This window comes from Squalius cephalus (assembly GCF_949319135.1).
Source record: "Squalius cephalus genome assembly, chromosome: 9".
NCBI lineage: Eukaryota > Metazoa > Chordata > Actinopteri > Cypriniformes > Leuciscidae > Squalius > Squalius cephalus.
In genome coordinates this window covers 36068586-36083170 of record NC_137130.1, presented here as the reverse complement: position 1 = coordinate 36083170, position 14585 = coordinate 36068586, and the positions used below count along the sequence as shown (strand labels likewise).

At 39.5% G+C, this 14585-nt stretch overlaps 1 protein-coding gene across 1 annotated transcript in view; it reads right to left on the bottom strand.

Annotated features, from left to right (window-relative positions):
* The window catches only part of agps (alkylglycerone phosphate synthase), a 45682-nt gene extending 31663 nt beyond the window's left edge, over window positions 1-14019 (bottom strand). Inside the window, exons 1-6 of the mRNA XM_079880570.1 lie at window positions 13720-14019; window positions 4552-4641; window positions 2350-2440; window positions 2141-2261; window positions 1066-1140; window positions 193-264 (exon numbers count right to left, since the gene is read on the bottom strand). Coding sequence (XP_079736696.1) covers window positions 193-264; window positions 1066-1140; window positions 2141-2261; window positions 2350-2440; window positions 4552-4641; window positions 13720-13880 — 610 coding nt within the window. The 5' untranslated portion in view covers window positions 13881-14019. The remainder of the gene's footprint in view (window positions 1-192; window positions 265-1065; window positions 1141-2140; window positions 2262-2349; window positions 2441-4551; window positions 4642-13719) is intronic.
* Between the last annotated feature and the right edge of the window lie 566 nt (window positions 14020-14585).

The window sequence follows — 14585 nt, the reverse complement described above, 5'->3', positions numbered from 1 at the left end:
TTTTCCAGTATTATTTGACAAACATATTTTCAAAATTATTTGAAAACCAAAAGTACACTTGGTTTACCCTTTTCTTTTAAGGTGTCTTTGTTAAAGTCTAATTCTGTATTTAAGTACTGAGTAATATGAAGTAACTCCATGTACTCACTGTAGGGTTAGGGGTAATTGTGTGTAATTTGTGAAGGTACTCGCCTCCGTAGGGGATCAGGCAGACGTCGTGTTTACAGGCCAGATCCACGATCTTCTCCACATCACTGTGACAGCCTGACGAAACCAAACACACACACCACCTTCATATCAGTCATAACACACAACCCTTACGCGGAAAGCACCGTTCAAAGGTTCAGGGTCGGAAAGATTTAAAATACGTTTTTTAAAGAAGTCTCTTCTCTTCATTTTTTCAGAAAATCATGATACATTTTTTTCAGGATTATTTGATGAATAGAAAGTTCAAAAGAATGTTAAATATAAATCTTTTGTGACAAATGTCTTCATATTAGGGCTGAGAAATGATTAATCGCATCCAAAATAAAAGTTTTTGTTTACATAATATGTGTGTGTACTATGTATAATTATTTTGTGTATATAAATACACACATGCATGTATATATTTATGATTTTTCATGTATTTATATATTCAATATTTATATTTATATATATATATACAGTATATACGTGCAAATATTTCATAAATGTATACATGCATGTGTGATTATATCCCGTGGGATCTGATTGGACGGTGGACACAGGTCATTTCAGAGGCAGAGAAAGTGACTTTTCTTCAAGATTATGAAAAGGAGGATTTTCTGAAGGAGACCGCGAGGGAGACAGGACGGCGTGATGATGGGACGGGTGAATTCTCCGAGAGGGAGGACATGATTTGCTGGCCGCTTGGGTTTTCTCCTAATCAAAGCTGGGCCGTTAATCAGAGCCGCTGAATGGGTGCTGTCAGGAGTCCACCAATCAGAGAGCAGCCCGAGTCTCACTGGATGGAGAACGCCCCTTTCCCTCTAATGAAAGCAGCTTCTCATGAATATTAATGAGCAAACTGAGGCCGTCACTCACTGGGCCAAACCACCATGTCGGGCACGCGTCCGATCCTCCCCTCGCGCAGGGCAAAGATCTCGTGCAGGCAGTGACCTGAGGAGGAGGAGAAACACGGTCAGAAACACATGAACATCAACGAACGAACGAACGAGGCTCGTACTGTACACCCAATATAAACATCCAGTAACTGAACCGAAATAAACTCAATCTGAATCTTTTTTTGTGATATGAACACATGACTTATATATAGGTGGCATATAGTAATGCTCTAACCTCTCAATAAATACACTAGTTTGGAGCAAGTATGATTATTTTAAGAAATTACTACTTTTATTGAGCAAGGATTTATTACAGTGATCAAAACTTACATTAAAACATTTATAATGTTGCTAAAAAGCAACAAATCATGTTTTCCACACAAATATGAAGCAGCACGACTGTTTCCAACACTGATAATAATCATAAATGTTTCTTGATCATCAGATCATCATATTAGAGTGATTTCTGAAGGATCATGTGACACTGAAGACTGGAGTAATGATGCTGAACATTCAGCTTTGATCACAGGAATAAATTACACTTTACTGTATATTCACATAGAAAACAGTTACTTTAAATGGTTATAATATTTCACTGTTTTTACTGTATTTTTGATCAAATAAATATAGCTTTAGACTTCTGTACAATGATTAATATATTAAATGATAAAATATTATAGTGTTTTGATTAAATTTAAATTATAAAAAACAACATATTCTTCTAATTTATTTGAATGTATTTTAGCTTCAGCAATTCTATCACAATCTAACAAACTCCCTTTTAGGAAATTTTGTGATAAAAAAAAAAAGAAAGAATCACCCCTAAATCAAAAGAAAACCAAAACTGATTATAGTTTGCATAAATAAAACCTATTTTAGGACCATTATCATTTTTAGCATCATCACATTTTAATAAGAAATGTATATTAAAATAAGCAGAATTTCTGTATGAAAAAAAATTCCCATGTTGAAATATGAGGGAATGCTTGACAAAATTCTTATGCATGCTTGGAAAATTGCTAAAACTTCTTTCAGCCAAACACAACGTTGTTTACCATGCGCTCGGAAAACCCGGTCCTCCGGGTCATGTGACGCGGACACACCCGCCGCTTTCAGATCCTCCACGAAGGGCTCGTTCAGGTTAGGAGGAGCGACTGCACTTAAATTCAGAGTGGGCTAGAGGAACACACACACATATCATATTACACACACAATCACACAACACAAGACTGACACACAGCTGTCTGAAACACACTCCACTTACTGCGGCAGGAGATTTATGCTGTAAACTGGCTCCAAACGTGCCCTCAAACCAGTCCTTCAGACTCGGCAGGATCAGCCCACTCAACCGATACCTGAAACCAGAACACACACTTCACGAGTCCAGTGACTGCAAACACTGCACCGTTCCCTAAATCTGCATTTCCCATGCAAGTCTATACAAAACATGTAATATGAGGGTAAATACTTTACTGTTATTATAGGAATTTGGATTTTTTTCTTTTATGATTTTTATTCTTAATTAAATTCAATTGGAAACAATTATTTACTGAAAACTATTTAAATAAATCTTTTACACACTCTCTCTAAGCTTATGCTGTCAGATGTGCCCTTGTGTTCAGTTTTCCAGCCACTAGATGGCGTGAGCACATCACACTAGGAAAAACTGGAGAGACGAAGCTCCTACCGAATGTACATATGTTATATATTTAATACCCAAGTAAAACAATATTATAACAATATTGTATAAAACAAAACAAAAATTATAAAGTTTCCCACAAAAATATTAAACAATGATAACCACCAAGTACCAATAATAATTGATCACCAAATCATCTATTAGGATGATTTCTGAATGATCATGTGACACTGAAGACTGGAGTAGAGATGAAAAACACCTTCTGGAAATGATTCTGAAGATTTTCTTTGCATGTGCTATTTGATGTTTCAATCTATAGACATGTTCTGTGAATGACATTTCTGTGTGAAGGAGGCATATGGCAGTGAGAGCACATCATCTGTGTGTGTGTGTGTGTGTGTGTGTGATGAAGCAGCGCCGCTCTGTCTGTACGATTACACTGTGTGTGTGTGTGTGTGTGTGTGTGTGTGTGTGGGCGTGTGTGTGTGCGCGTGCGTGCGTGCGTGCGTGTCCTTGAGACTGTGGTAAACATCTCTGTCCAGACCCGTCTCATGAAAGCCACAACACTGCGTGAAACTCAAGTGCACTATGGCAATGTTTGGAAAGAACAATGACACGTTTCAAAACACAACAATCCACATCGCATAGCTAGACATATCACGTGCACATGTCACAATACAGAAAATAAAAGTTTAAAAAAGAGCTATACAAATAAATGTGAATTGAACTGGTCTACTCTGCTCTGATTGGTCAGATGGCCCAGTCTGTTGTGATTGGTCTACTCTGCTCTGATTGGTCAGATGGTCCAGTCTGTTGTGATTGGTCTACTCTGCTCTGATTGGTCAGATGACCCAGCCTGTTGTGATTGGTCTACTCTGCTCTGATTGGTCAGATGGCCCAGTCTGTTGTGATTGGTCTACTCTGCTCTGATTGGTCAGATGACCCAGCCTGTTGTGATTGGTCTACTCTGCTCTGATTGGTCAGATGACCCAGCCTGTTGTGATTGGTCTACTCTGCTCTGATTGGTCAGATGACCCAGTCTGTTGTGATTGGTCTACTCTGCTCTGATTGGTCAGATGACCCAGCCTGTTGTGATTGGTCTACTCTGCTCTGATTGGTCAGATGACCCAGTCTGTTGTGACTGGTCTACTCTGCTCTGATTGGTCAGATGGCCCAGTCTGTTGTGATTGGTCTACTCTGCTCTGATTGGTCAGATGACCCAGCCTGTTGTGATTGGTCTACTCTGCTCTGATTGGTCAGATGACCCAGCCTGTTGTGATTGGTCTACTCTGCTCTGATTGGTCAGATGACCCAGCCTGTTGTGATTGGTCTACTCTGCTCTGATTGGTCAGATGACCCAGCCTGTTGTGATTGGTCTACTCTGCTCTGATTGGTCAGATGACCCAGTCTGTTGTGATTGGTCTACTCTGCTCTGATTGGTCAGATGGCCCAGTCTGTTGTGATTGGTTGACCGCTTGCAGCGCTTGTTGGAAACAAAATGCACTTGATATGCAGAGATATGAACAGTAACGATGGGGGCGGTTTGACCGTATCAATCTCTTCAAACTGAATTAACAGAATTAAATACATTAACAATTAACATCCTGACTATATGCTCTTGTATTCCTCAACAAAAAGAAAGTCATACAGACATCAAGGTGAGTAAAGGATGACAGAACGGTCTATTTTTGGGATTGTAGTGCACTCAGCTCTGCTTAACACATTTATATCATGTTGAAATCCACTCTGACCAATTCTGCATGTTTTCCCCACAGATGAAGGAAATATCGGAGTCTAATGGGTATTTGTTTGGAGCATCGTACTCACCGTTTGCCTGTGAACTCTGCTTGACCCTTTTTATTAAACAGGAACCTGGAGTCACTGTAACCCCAGCCATTCCACTTCATGACCTCCTGCCTGAAAGAAACAGAGGCCACGAGTTTACACACTGTTTAACAATGTCAACGTATATTCAATGACATGCAACCTTTGTCTTGCACGTCTGCAAATATAATATTCAATTACAGTGACCATTATAGTGACCTGCAGAGATTAACCACTTCTGTCTTTATAGTATGATAATGAGAGAGCTCATGAACAAATGATCGTGTTACTATGAAAGTCCTGAAGGTCACAGCATTCACTTCTGCTCAGAGTGAAGAGAGCTTCGGATAAGAAACACTTTAAATAAGAGTCAACAGAAGTTAAAATATATTTCCTGCTGTCTTTATCTAGTCACTGCATGAAAGGATGCCAAAAAACAGCACTAAACAAAACAATCTGCTGTTTGGCAAGTTTAAATGTATTCGTTTATTAGCCATAAACTTCTGTTTAAAAAAATATAATAATAATAATAATAATAATAATAATAATAAATATATATGTGACATTTTTTACAATCTGCATTTTTACATGCCTGTATGGTCAGAAATTATTTTACAATATTTCTAAATAATAAATTGTTGATGTTGCGTGTAAAATTGTAGTTTAACAAAACGTTTAGCAAAATATTGCAATGATTTTCTTTATTAAATTATGTCTAAACGTTTTCTCACTCAATGTGTTTGTGTTTTTACAATGGGGGGGATTTTGTTGCTTACATGCAGCACAAGGAGGCTTCCAATTGAATTTACAAATAAGTAAACAGTTATTAATAAAGTAACAAAAATATACAAGTTACAAATGATAGCACAAGTAAATACAATAGAATAAAGAGACAAATGAAATAAACAACATTGCTTTAAAGGTGCTCTAAGCGATGTCACGTTTTTTTTAGGCCGAAACATTTTTTGTCACATCCAGCAAACATCTCCTCACTATCCGCTAGCTGCCTGTCCCCTGAACACACTGTAAAGAAACGCGGTCTCTGTAGACACCACAGGCTCCACAAACGGCAACAAAAACAAACTGGCCCAGCCTGGACCACGAAACATAACAGTGTTCCAGCCAAAAATAATATTATTAATTTTCATATGGCTGACACACGACCAAAGAGACGAAGTTCCGATGAACAAATAGCAAATAAGAGGGAAAAAGGAGAAGGAACGTGGGAAGTCCCGACTTTACATCGGAAAAGCCTTCGAAAGGTGGCGAGAACTCCGCCGGCAGAAGGGCTTCCAATCCGACATTCAGGTGGCTCTGTTTTAGCTGGACAGGCGGGTAAATCCAGTCTGCCGTTCATGACTGTTTCAGGAAGCACGGAAGGGAGGGGACGGGATGAGGAGGAGGGGAGGGGGAGGGGACGGGATGAGGAGGAGGGAGGATCGAGCTAGCCTCCGTTTTGATTGACAATACTTTGAACGTCAACAAGAAGTGACGTCACCCAACATCGCTTAGCCTTAGAGCACCTTTAAGTATTTCAGGTGGGTCTAACAGTATCAGGTAAGAAATAAAGAAACTGAACAAAGTAATCAAATGTAAAATAACACCATATAGTCCTAAATGTATAAATGAAATACAGATGAATGCTTACAATTAAAGTTACAAAAGTTTGATTTGACAAAAGTTTGACAAAAGTGATTCTCTCTGTCTTTTGTTGTTTGATTAACATTAATGACACAGACGACAGCAGGTTTATGAGGCTGCTGTGAATGCACAGATCCAATATACTGATACACATGTATCTGCTTTCCCAACTCGCTTAAGACATAGACATAACCACTGTGTTTAGGTGAATACTCGCCAAGACCGGCATTTAGACATCATTTTGTGTGTATTTGGCCAGTTAAACTAAAAAAAAACTAAATTTGGCGCTCGTGATCTGTTTGAGAGGCGAGTTTATGTGTGCGCACTTCGAGTACATTATGGTTTGAAACATTCTCCCACATCACATTCTCCTTAAGTTAAGAAACCTCTTAATTATAGTCGTGAGGATATCATCACTAAGGGTTTTCTTGCAACAGGCTCCATGTGTCTAGGTAAGGCTCAGGTCCAAAAGACCAATCGCTCAAAAAAATAACTGCACACCTCTCCTGTCTTTTCTCGAACCATAAGCATGATCAATAGTAATTGTGAAGATTAGGCCTGTCGCGATAGTCGATAAGTCAATTAATCGCACGATAAAAAAAAATGAGCACGATAATTTTTCCGGCCGCGATAATTCCATTTGCATGCTTGTTTGTTTTCCTCGTCTCTCTCTCTCTACCAAAGAGACTGGATGACCACTCTCGGTTCTTTAGCGTATAGGAGGAGTGAACTCTCTTCGTCTCTTGTCAGTTGCATGGTCTTTGTGTGGGGAGGCGGCGCGCGGCGCTTGTCAGTCACGTATGGGAAAGCGCCGGCGGGACTGTTTGCGGCTACTGCCGGGAGAGAGAGAAGACGCTAGTTGTGAGTTGCGACAGCGAGCCCGATCACATGAAAATGCGTATCTATACCACGAATGTTATTTCTCGTGCCATTTATACGCCAAAAATAGTTTTTGCGTGCATATGATACGCTCTTTATGGCGTGTAATACGCACGCACTCCTCACCTCTAATCCTAACCAAGTATTTTCAGTGCGTAGCATACACGCAATAAAGTGCGTCTCCGTCTTCCCGACAGTGCACAATCACTTGACAAAGTAACAGGAGGACAGTGCAGAATGGTGTGATATGGCTTGTTGAGGCTTTTTTTTATTTGTTTACAAAGGTCCTAACCGGCAGTTTTGCCTGTTATGGAATGTATCACTATTTATGCCTAATTCTAAAGCCTAATGTTTAATATTTTTTGAAGTGCAATTTTGTTTACATCCATTTTATTTATTAACAGACATTTATTTTGTTAACAGACACTAAGAGTCGATTGCTTTTATTGTTTTTGGTTGTTTTGTTCATTTTTTTGGATATTTAAAATGTTTTCCGTTTTCAATGTTTAATATTCTTTAGAAATAAAAGTTTATAGATCGTTGAAAAGGTGTACCTGCATTATTATGCCATTATAATTATATTAAATGAAAATGGTCTCAGAACGACAATATTATCGTTTATCGCGATAATTTCTTGGACAATTTATCGTCCAGCAAAATTTGTTATCGTGACAGGCCTAGTGAAGATTGCCTTAGAAAACAGCACTAACTAAAGCACACGTTCCTTCCTCCAGGACTGAGCACAGCTGTGATCTCTAGAGCGGTGAGCCTGCTGCGAGACTCACACTAAACACACGCTGTTCGTGCGCAGAAGAATGAGTGGCTGATCAGAGGAGGGAACCTTCTGGATCTTCTGACAAACAGCCCCTCAAACTCTCAATACAGACACTGAACACTTCTCTACAGCAAAGCAGACAAAAATGTGACCACTCCAGACAGACCTGACAAGAAGACGGAAACAGAGACAAACAGAAAGACGTTATCTGAATCAGTTGAAGCAAAATAGTTTTACTGGATTACCATGGGGGAAAACTGCCATATATACCGCCATTTGTCGTCATCTCATAATTTTTTGATAATTTGGGTAATTTTGTTGCAATAACTTACGTTCAGCACAGAGATATTTTATTTGAATCGTTTAACTACACTAGTTTAACTAGTTTTTCAGGTGGGTTTAATGGCAGAATTCAGGTAGAAAATTTTACAGAAAGGAAAGCAGTCAAATGTAAAATAACACTGAATAATCTTGTATAAATCATTGTATAAATTAAATACAGATTAATGCTTACAATTAAAGTTACAGCAGCAGGTTTATGAGGCTCTGGATCTAATATACTGATACACAACATGCTTTTCCTCTCAACTATTTATGTTCCAAAACTGACTGTATTTATTTACCTTTATACTTGGCAAGACAGCATTTTGATATCATTTTGTGTGTATTCGACAGTTTAAGTGCAATCAGCCATGCATAAAAGTCAATTTGGTCATTGCGAGCTGTCTGAGAGGCGGCTTTATGTACATTCAGCCAATGTATTTTCACTCCTGCAGACATAGATATACAGTGTGTGACAAGTGGAAGGAACCCGTCTCATTTTATAAATTACACAGGAAAAATATTTTAGGGATTTTTTAGGCATATTGAAATTGAACTAAAAGACAAGCTGGATTGAGTCATCATAATGCACTAAGACAAAAGCTCTCAAACAAAGCAACTTTCTTTGAATATGACAAACTTATCTTGAATGAACCTTGACTAAATCTGCTGCGGTTTTTAGCCTGTTAGCAAATGGGACCAAAAATGTAAAAAAACAAAATAAACAATGTGATCTTTCTTGATGAAGGTTACATTTGAGTAACTGTTCATCTGGCACACACTACCAAGAGGAAATACTGTAAAACCCTGCAGTATATTGCCTGGCATGATAAGATACAAGAATGCTGAAAAGCAAATCTTTCTACGACTGGCAGTTCAGCAATCTCTACATCTACCATTTCTCTGACAACAAACATTCAAACACATCCAGAAATTCCAGCAGTATCTTATCAAGGAACTGCACTGGGTATACAGAGCTTTGGGATGAAAGTGAGGCCTATTGTTCCTAAGTGTTTCTTTCCACACGTCTGGGAATGTCGCACATATGTTGACCAGGAGAAGTAAAGTTAGGGCCTGTCCCAATACACACACTTGCAGTCTAGGCCTCTTGAGAGAGTGTGTACGTGACGACAGGAATGTGCAAGTCTGACCCAGGTCTGAAAGATGCCAAAGCTCAAAACACACTAAATCCATCTCTAATACGACTTCACAGAGTTTCCATTACCATTCAAATTACACAAATTGAAATTGCGAATTGAAACACACATTGAAAATGGAAACATCAATTTCGCAAAAACTCCCCTGTATCGAAAACAAGTTTTTACGCTCGCATGAGGAGGTTTTCCGGCCTTCAATCCTTCGATTAAAAATAATGTCTAGTGCGGTGGCTGGGATATATGTAAACCTACCAACAACGTTTGACATGATTTTTGGAATGACTTATCACGAGAGGAAAAACAATAACGTTTTATTCGCATAAATCGGTTAATGGAAACACCATAATTTCGTAATCGACATTTAGAAAATATCACAAAAGTTTTGCACAAATCTGTAAAGGAAATGTGGCTACTGATATTTGAGGGCTAAAGGCCCGATATATAGCCTGACAAGCCAGACCCACATCAAGATGTTGGGTCTGGGATAGGGATGCACCGATCCGATACTCAGTATCGGAATCGGCTCCGATACTGCCATTTTTGGCGGATCGGGTATCGGTCAGACAAGGCCGATCCAAATCCGATATTGTGCGTATACTATTCAGTGTTGTTGTTAAGCCCCACAAACATTATAAAGCACCATAAGTTTTCGTGCACAATATTTTAAGTGTTCTGAAGCCCTTATATAGTATAATGTGAGATATAAATTAATATTTAAGTGTTAAATTCAAGATCACATAAACGTTTCCCTCAGCTGCGGCTGTCAATCATTCTTCATTCAGCACTCAAACAGCGCGTCGCGTTCGGTTACGACAGTTAACACGATGAAACTCTCTCCAAGATGATTCAATGTTACTATTATTATACTTGATCTGTAGATAAAGGTCTATGGTTTCACATAAAACAACTTTATCTTGCTGGACTTTATTGCTGTACCTTAATCATGTTACTTTCTACCGGGTGTCTGTTAGATCACAACACTGGAGTAAAGTCAGGTACTATTTGTTCTTCACGCGCACAGTAACTGAAATTTAAAAGAAAATGCTGAATAGACTATTGCATATATAGATACTGTATAATACACCATGCATCATATGTATTTTCTTTGTGCTTTAAACTTTTCAATGCGGACTCGACGCGCTGCGCGCTGTGGCTCATGTTGCTTCAAGCGCATCATTCTGCGTTCGGGATGCGCATAAGCGCTTTGTGCCGCGATGTATTGGAGCCTTTCATATCATAATACAGTGACGAAATGAAAGATTATTAATAGCCGTTCTTGTCCTGTCCTATCTATTATGTTGCTACCTTATTAAACAGCTGTGCTATACATTTAAAAAATGTCTCAATTTTATAGTAGGATATAAAATAATTGCTATTTTTATCTTGTTTTTCATGAATGTATTTTACAACAATACAAAGAGCAATGTGTAAAGTTTTACCAGATTTAGTGTTACACTTATTGTCTCTAATTTGTTCTCCACTAAACATTTTTTTCACAAAATGTTCAGATTTTATACAATTAATTGTGCACTCGTGATTTTTCTAGACTACATTTTATTGCTGAATTATCCACTAATCTAGTTTATAATAGCATTTATGTCAGATTATGATCATATATTTTTTGTTGGTGTTTTTCTTTTTTTTCAGTTCTTATCAGTTTAACACAGAGTAATAGAAATTCTACTTGATTAAAAAAAACTGCGCTGGTATCGGTACGGATCGGTATCGGCCGATACTCAGAATTTTTGGTATCGGATCGGATCGGTTCTGAAAAAATGGTATCGTTGCATCCCTAGTCTGGGAACACACCATTGGCACAGCTCAATCCGATAGCCGGGATAAACGGTTCTCTTTCAAATTCCCTCTGCACACAATAGGATATCACTACAACCAACCAGAGCGTTTTCCCAACAGCGGAGCTAGTTGATAGATTAAACTTTTGCCGTATCCGGTCGGCAAAACTCCGAACACATCTTCCTTTTTTAAGACTTAAGTGCCGTTCTTTGTTCTTTCCTCAAAGAAAAGCTTAACTCCAAGTCCTCCAGAGTCGCGGCCAAAGCCGATTCGAGAGACCGCTGTTCGCCAGCAGCTCTTCTTTGTTTTCAAGTAGCAGGGAACCGTCGCAACCCTGCCATCATCATGTTAAGCCCGCCCACCGACTCTATACACAATGTGATTGGCCTGACTAGAGTTTGGTTTTTCCAGCTCGCAAGCCAACGGAGAGTTGCTAGACGACACTGAGTGCAAAATCAAATTTGCTGCCGCTAGGGTGCGTCTAGATTTCTAGGCTACCCGATAGCGGATACACAGAGTTCCACACAAACTCTGGTGCGGTTCGACTGAAATATGAACACAACACGGACCAAAGAAACATCTAAAAAAAAACTAAAAAAACAGGACGTGATGTCACAAGATGCAACTCTTAAAGGACAGAATGCTTCAGCATACCCAGTTCACACCAAGAGACCAATATTTGAAGTTTATTTTAAAGTGCAAGTACTGTAAATAAAGCACTGTAAAAACAACATGCTGTAAGTCCCATCGAGTAATCAAAAGTTCGACACACACACTTGTGTTCCTTCATGCCCACTTTAACACTTGGGCCAAATACAGGAAACAGGTCATGTAGGTAGAGAAGTGTTCCAGCGCAAAGACCACAACTGGGGTTCATACTGAGAAGTTCAGTCAGAGAAAACATTTGTGATTTGTACTAGAAGTGGCCAAACTGCCTGAGAAAACAGCGTGACACTGACAGCACGGCCAAAAACAACCTACATACTAAAATCTTTCAGCTGTGTCTCAGTAGGTCAAAGGTTTCTTCACCTCCTGTCCCGCACTAGATGGCAGCAAAGTCTCGTTAGCGAACACAAAGTCAGGCCACCCCGGCCCTCATCCAATCACAGCACAGCTTTGCCATGATAACTTTTGACAGACAAAATTCAACTCGTGGGGAGATCACCTCATATTTACATTGACAAGGACCAATTATCTATTCACTAACTTACAAGAGGAAAGTGACAACGGCTGTCATGGATATAACAACCTTAGAGAAAGAAAAGCAAAAAATCAAATCACAACAGCAGTGCTCTAGAAAGATAATTAGTCTATATAAAGAGTCCATACGAGTTTAACTGATGCCATAAAGAGCTTCAGGCCAGAGCTGTTGAGAGGCAGAACACACAGAAATAACCAACGCCCTTTTTGTTTACAGAGGCATCATCATCATCATCACTTGCAAGAAAAGCACATGTCTGAACACTCAGGAAACAAGGAGATATCAATCTTTACAGACTCAAGGACTCACAAACCTAGACCTTCAGCACACAGCGACCTCCAGAATAAAGAAAAAAACTTAAAGAACACTATATAATAGCTTTCATTAATGGGATAGTTGAACACAAAAGAAGATATTTGAAAGAATGCTGGTAACCAGAGAGTTGACGGCACCCATTAGACTTACATAGTAGGAAAAAAAATACTATGTAAGTCAATGGGTGCCGTCAACTGTTTTGTAACCGACATTCTTCAAAATATCTTCTTTTGTGTTCAAGAGAAGAAAGAATCTCATACAGGTTTGGAACAACATGAGGGCGAGTAAATGATGACAGAATTTTCATTTTTTGGGTGAACCATCCCTTTAAGCACATGCATTTTAAACAGAGGACTTAAATCATTTAAGAGTTGGAAATCAGTTCGAAAGATCACCATATGTCCTCTGAACACTCTCAGGGACCCTTGAGCAACTCAGAAGCTATAAAGAGAGACCGTTATCTTCATTAAAGATAGAGTTCACACAACTGTGAAACCTTCATCTACTTATACCCTCATGTTGCACAACTTTTTTTACTATACAGAAGATCACAAGCAATTAAAGTGGCTGTCAAGCCCCCAAAAAAGCACTATATGGCTCGGTCCACATAACATATTACAATTATCTAATAGCTTTGCGTGAGGAACAGACCCAAATTTAACTGCGAATGCCCTGGTTCTTAAATCTCGTTTCCTTGAGGCTGAGTAGATGACGACAGGAATCATTTTTTAGGTGACCTATAGCTTTAAGGGCTGAAGCGAGTTTATAATGGAGGAACCAGCAGTCCTGTGACAGGCAACGGTTTGCTCGCTGCGCGTGCAACCCCAATGATATGTGCAATGACCACAATGATTATGAAAACAAAAAAGAAAGAAAACTGAACATGTCCAGGTCTCGCGCGCCGCCGCACCCTCCTCCTCCTCCGGGATATGAATGGACACTTTGTTTCACTCCAGCTTTCACACACTGATACAATACAACGCCCGCTGCTGGATCCCTTCACGCGACTGCTCTTTCTTTACATGCAGCGTTTATTTGTGTGTGTGTGTGTGTGTGGAGCTGGACCCCACCGCACACATATACTGTACCTCCTCTTCGGCACCGGTGTCTGGCTGCTCGGGTCGGATCGCGACGCCTCGGCTTTGCACTCCTGCGCCGCGACGCTCGTGTTTCCATCTTCTGTGTGTTTCTGCAGATGTCCTGCGATGATTCGGAGTCTCTGCTGTGCGTTGCTGCTGTTTGACGCCATGCTGCTTCCGCGTTTGCTGTCAGAGGTCAGCGCGCGGCTGATGATGGAGGGATGAGGTGGAGATTACTCACTCGCGCGTCCCGTCATGCACCGCGCTCCGCCTCCCTCCGAGCAGATCTTCCCAGACACTGTACTTAAAGGGAACCTGTTATGCAAAATTATGTTTGAACATCAATGTATGTCGGGAGTGTGTGTACACAGCCACACTATAATGGTGAAAATCCACCCACTGCTTTTTAATCTCCATAATAAATCATAAACAGTTTTAAAATAAGCCTCAAGTTGTTATGCAATGTGACGTCACATTGGGGCATTTAATTTAATATTCAACAATATTATTGATCTGCCTGCATTGACACCATTATATGAGAACTGTACTCAGCTGGACAATGACATCATGGTTTTCTCCAGAGTAGTACATCACAGTAATGAAACATCACTCAGCTTACTTAAGCTGGACTGTTACACAATTTTCTTCTGGAAACAAACTTTGTTGCATTATGCATACAGTATATATAGCAGTAGGTACAGTATATCACGCTGCTGTCACGTTAATACACAGATCTAATATACAAATGTGATTTCTTTACTTGCTGTTTATGTTCATAGACATAACTGACTGTGAACTTTGTGTGTTTTTGACTGTTTAAACTAGGGCTGTCAAACGATTAATCGCGATTAATCGCATCCAAAATAAAAGTTTGT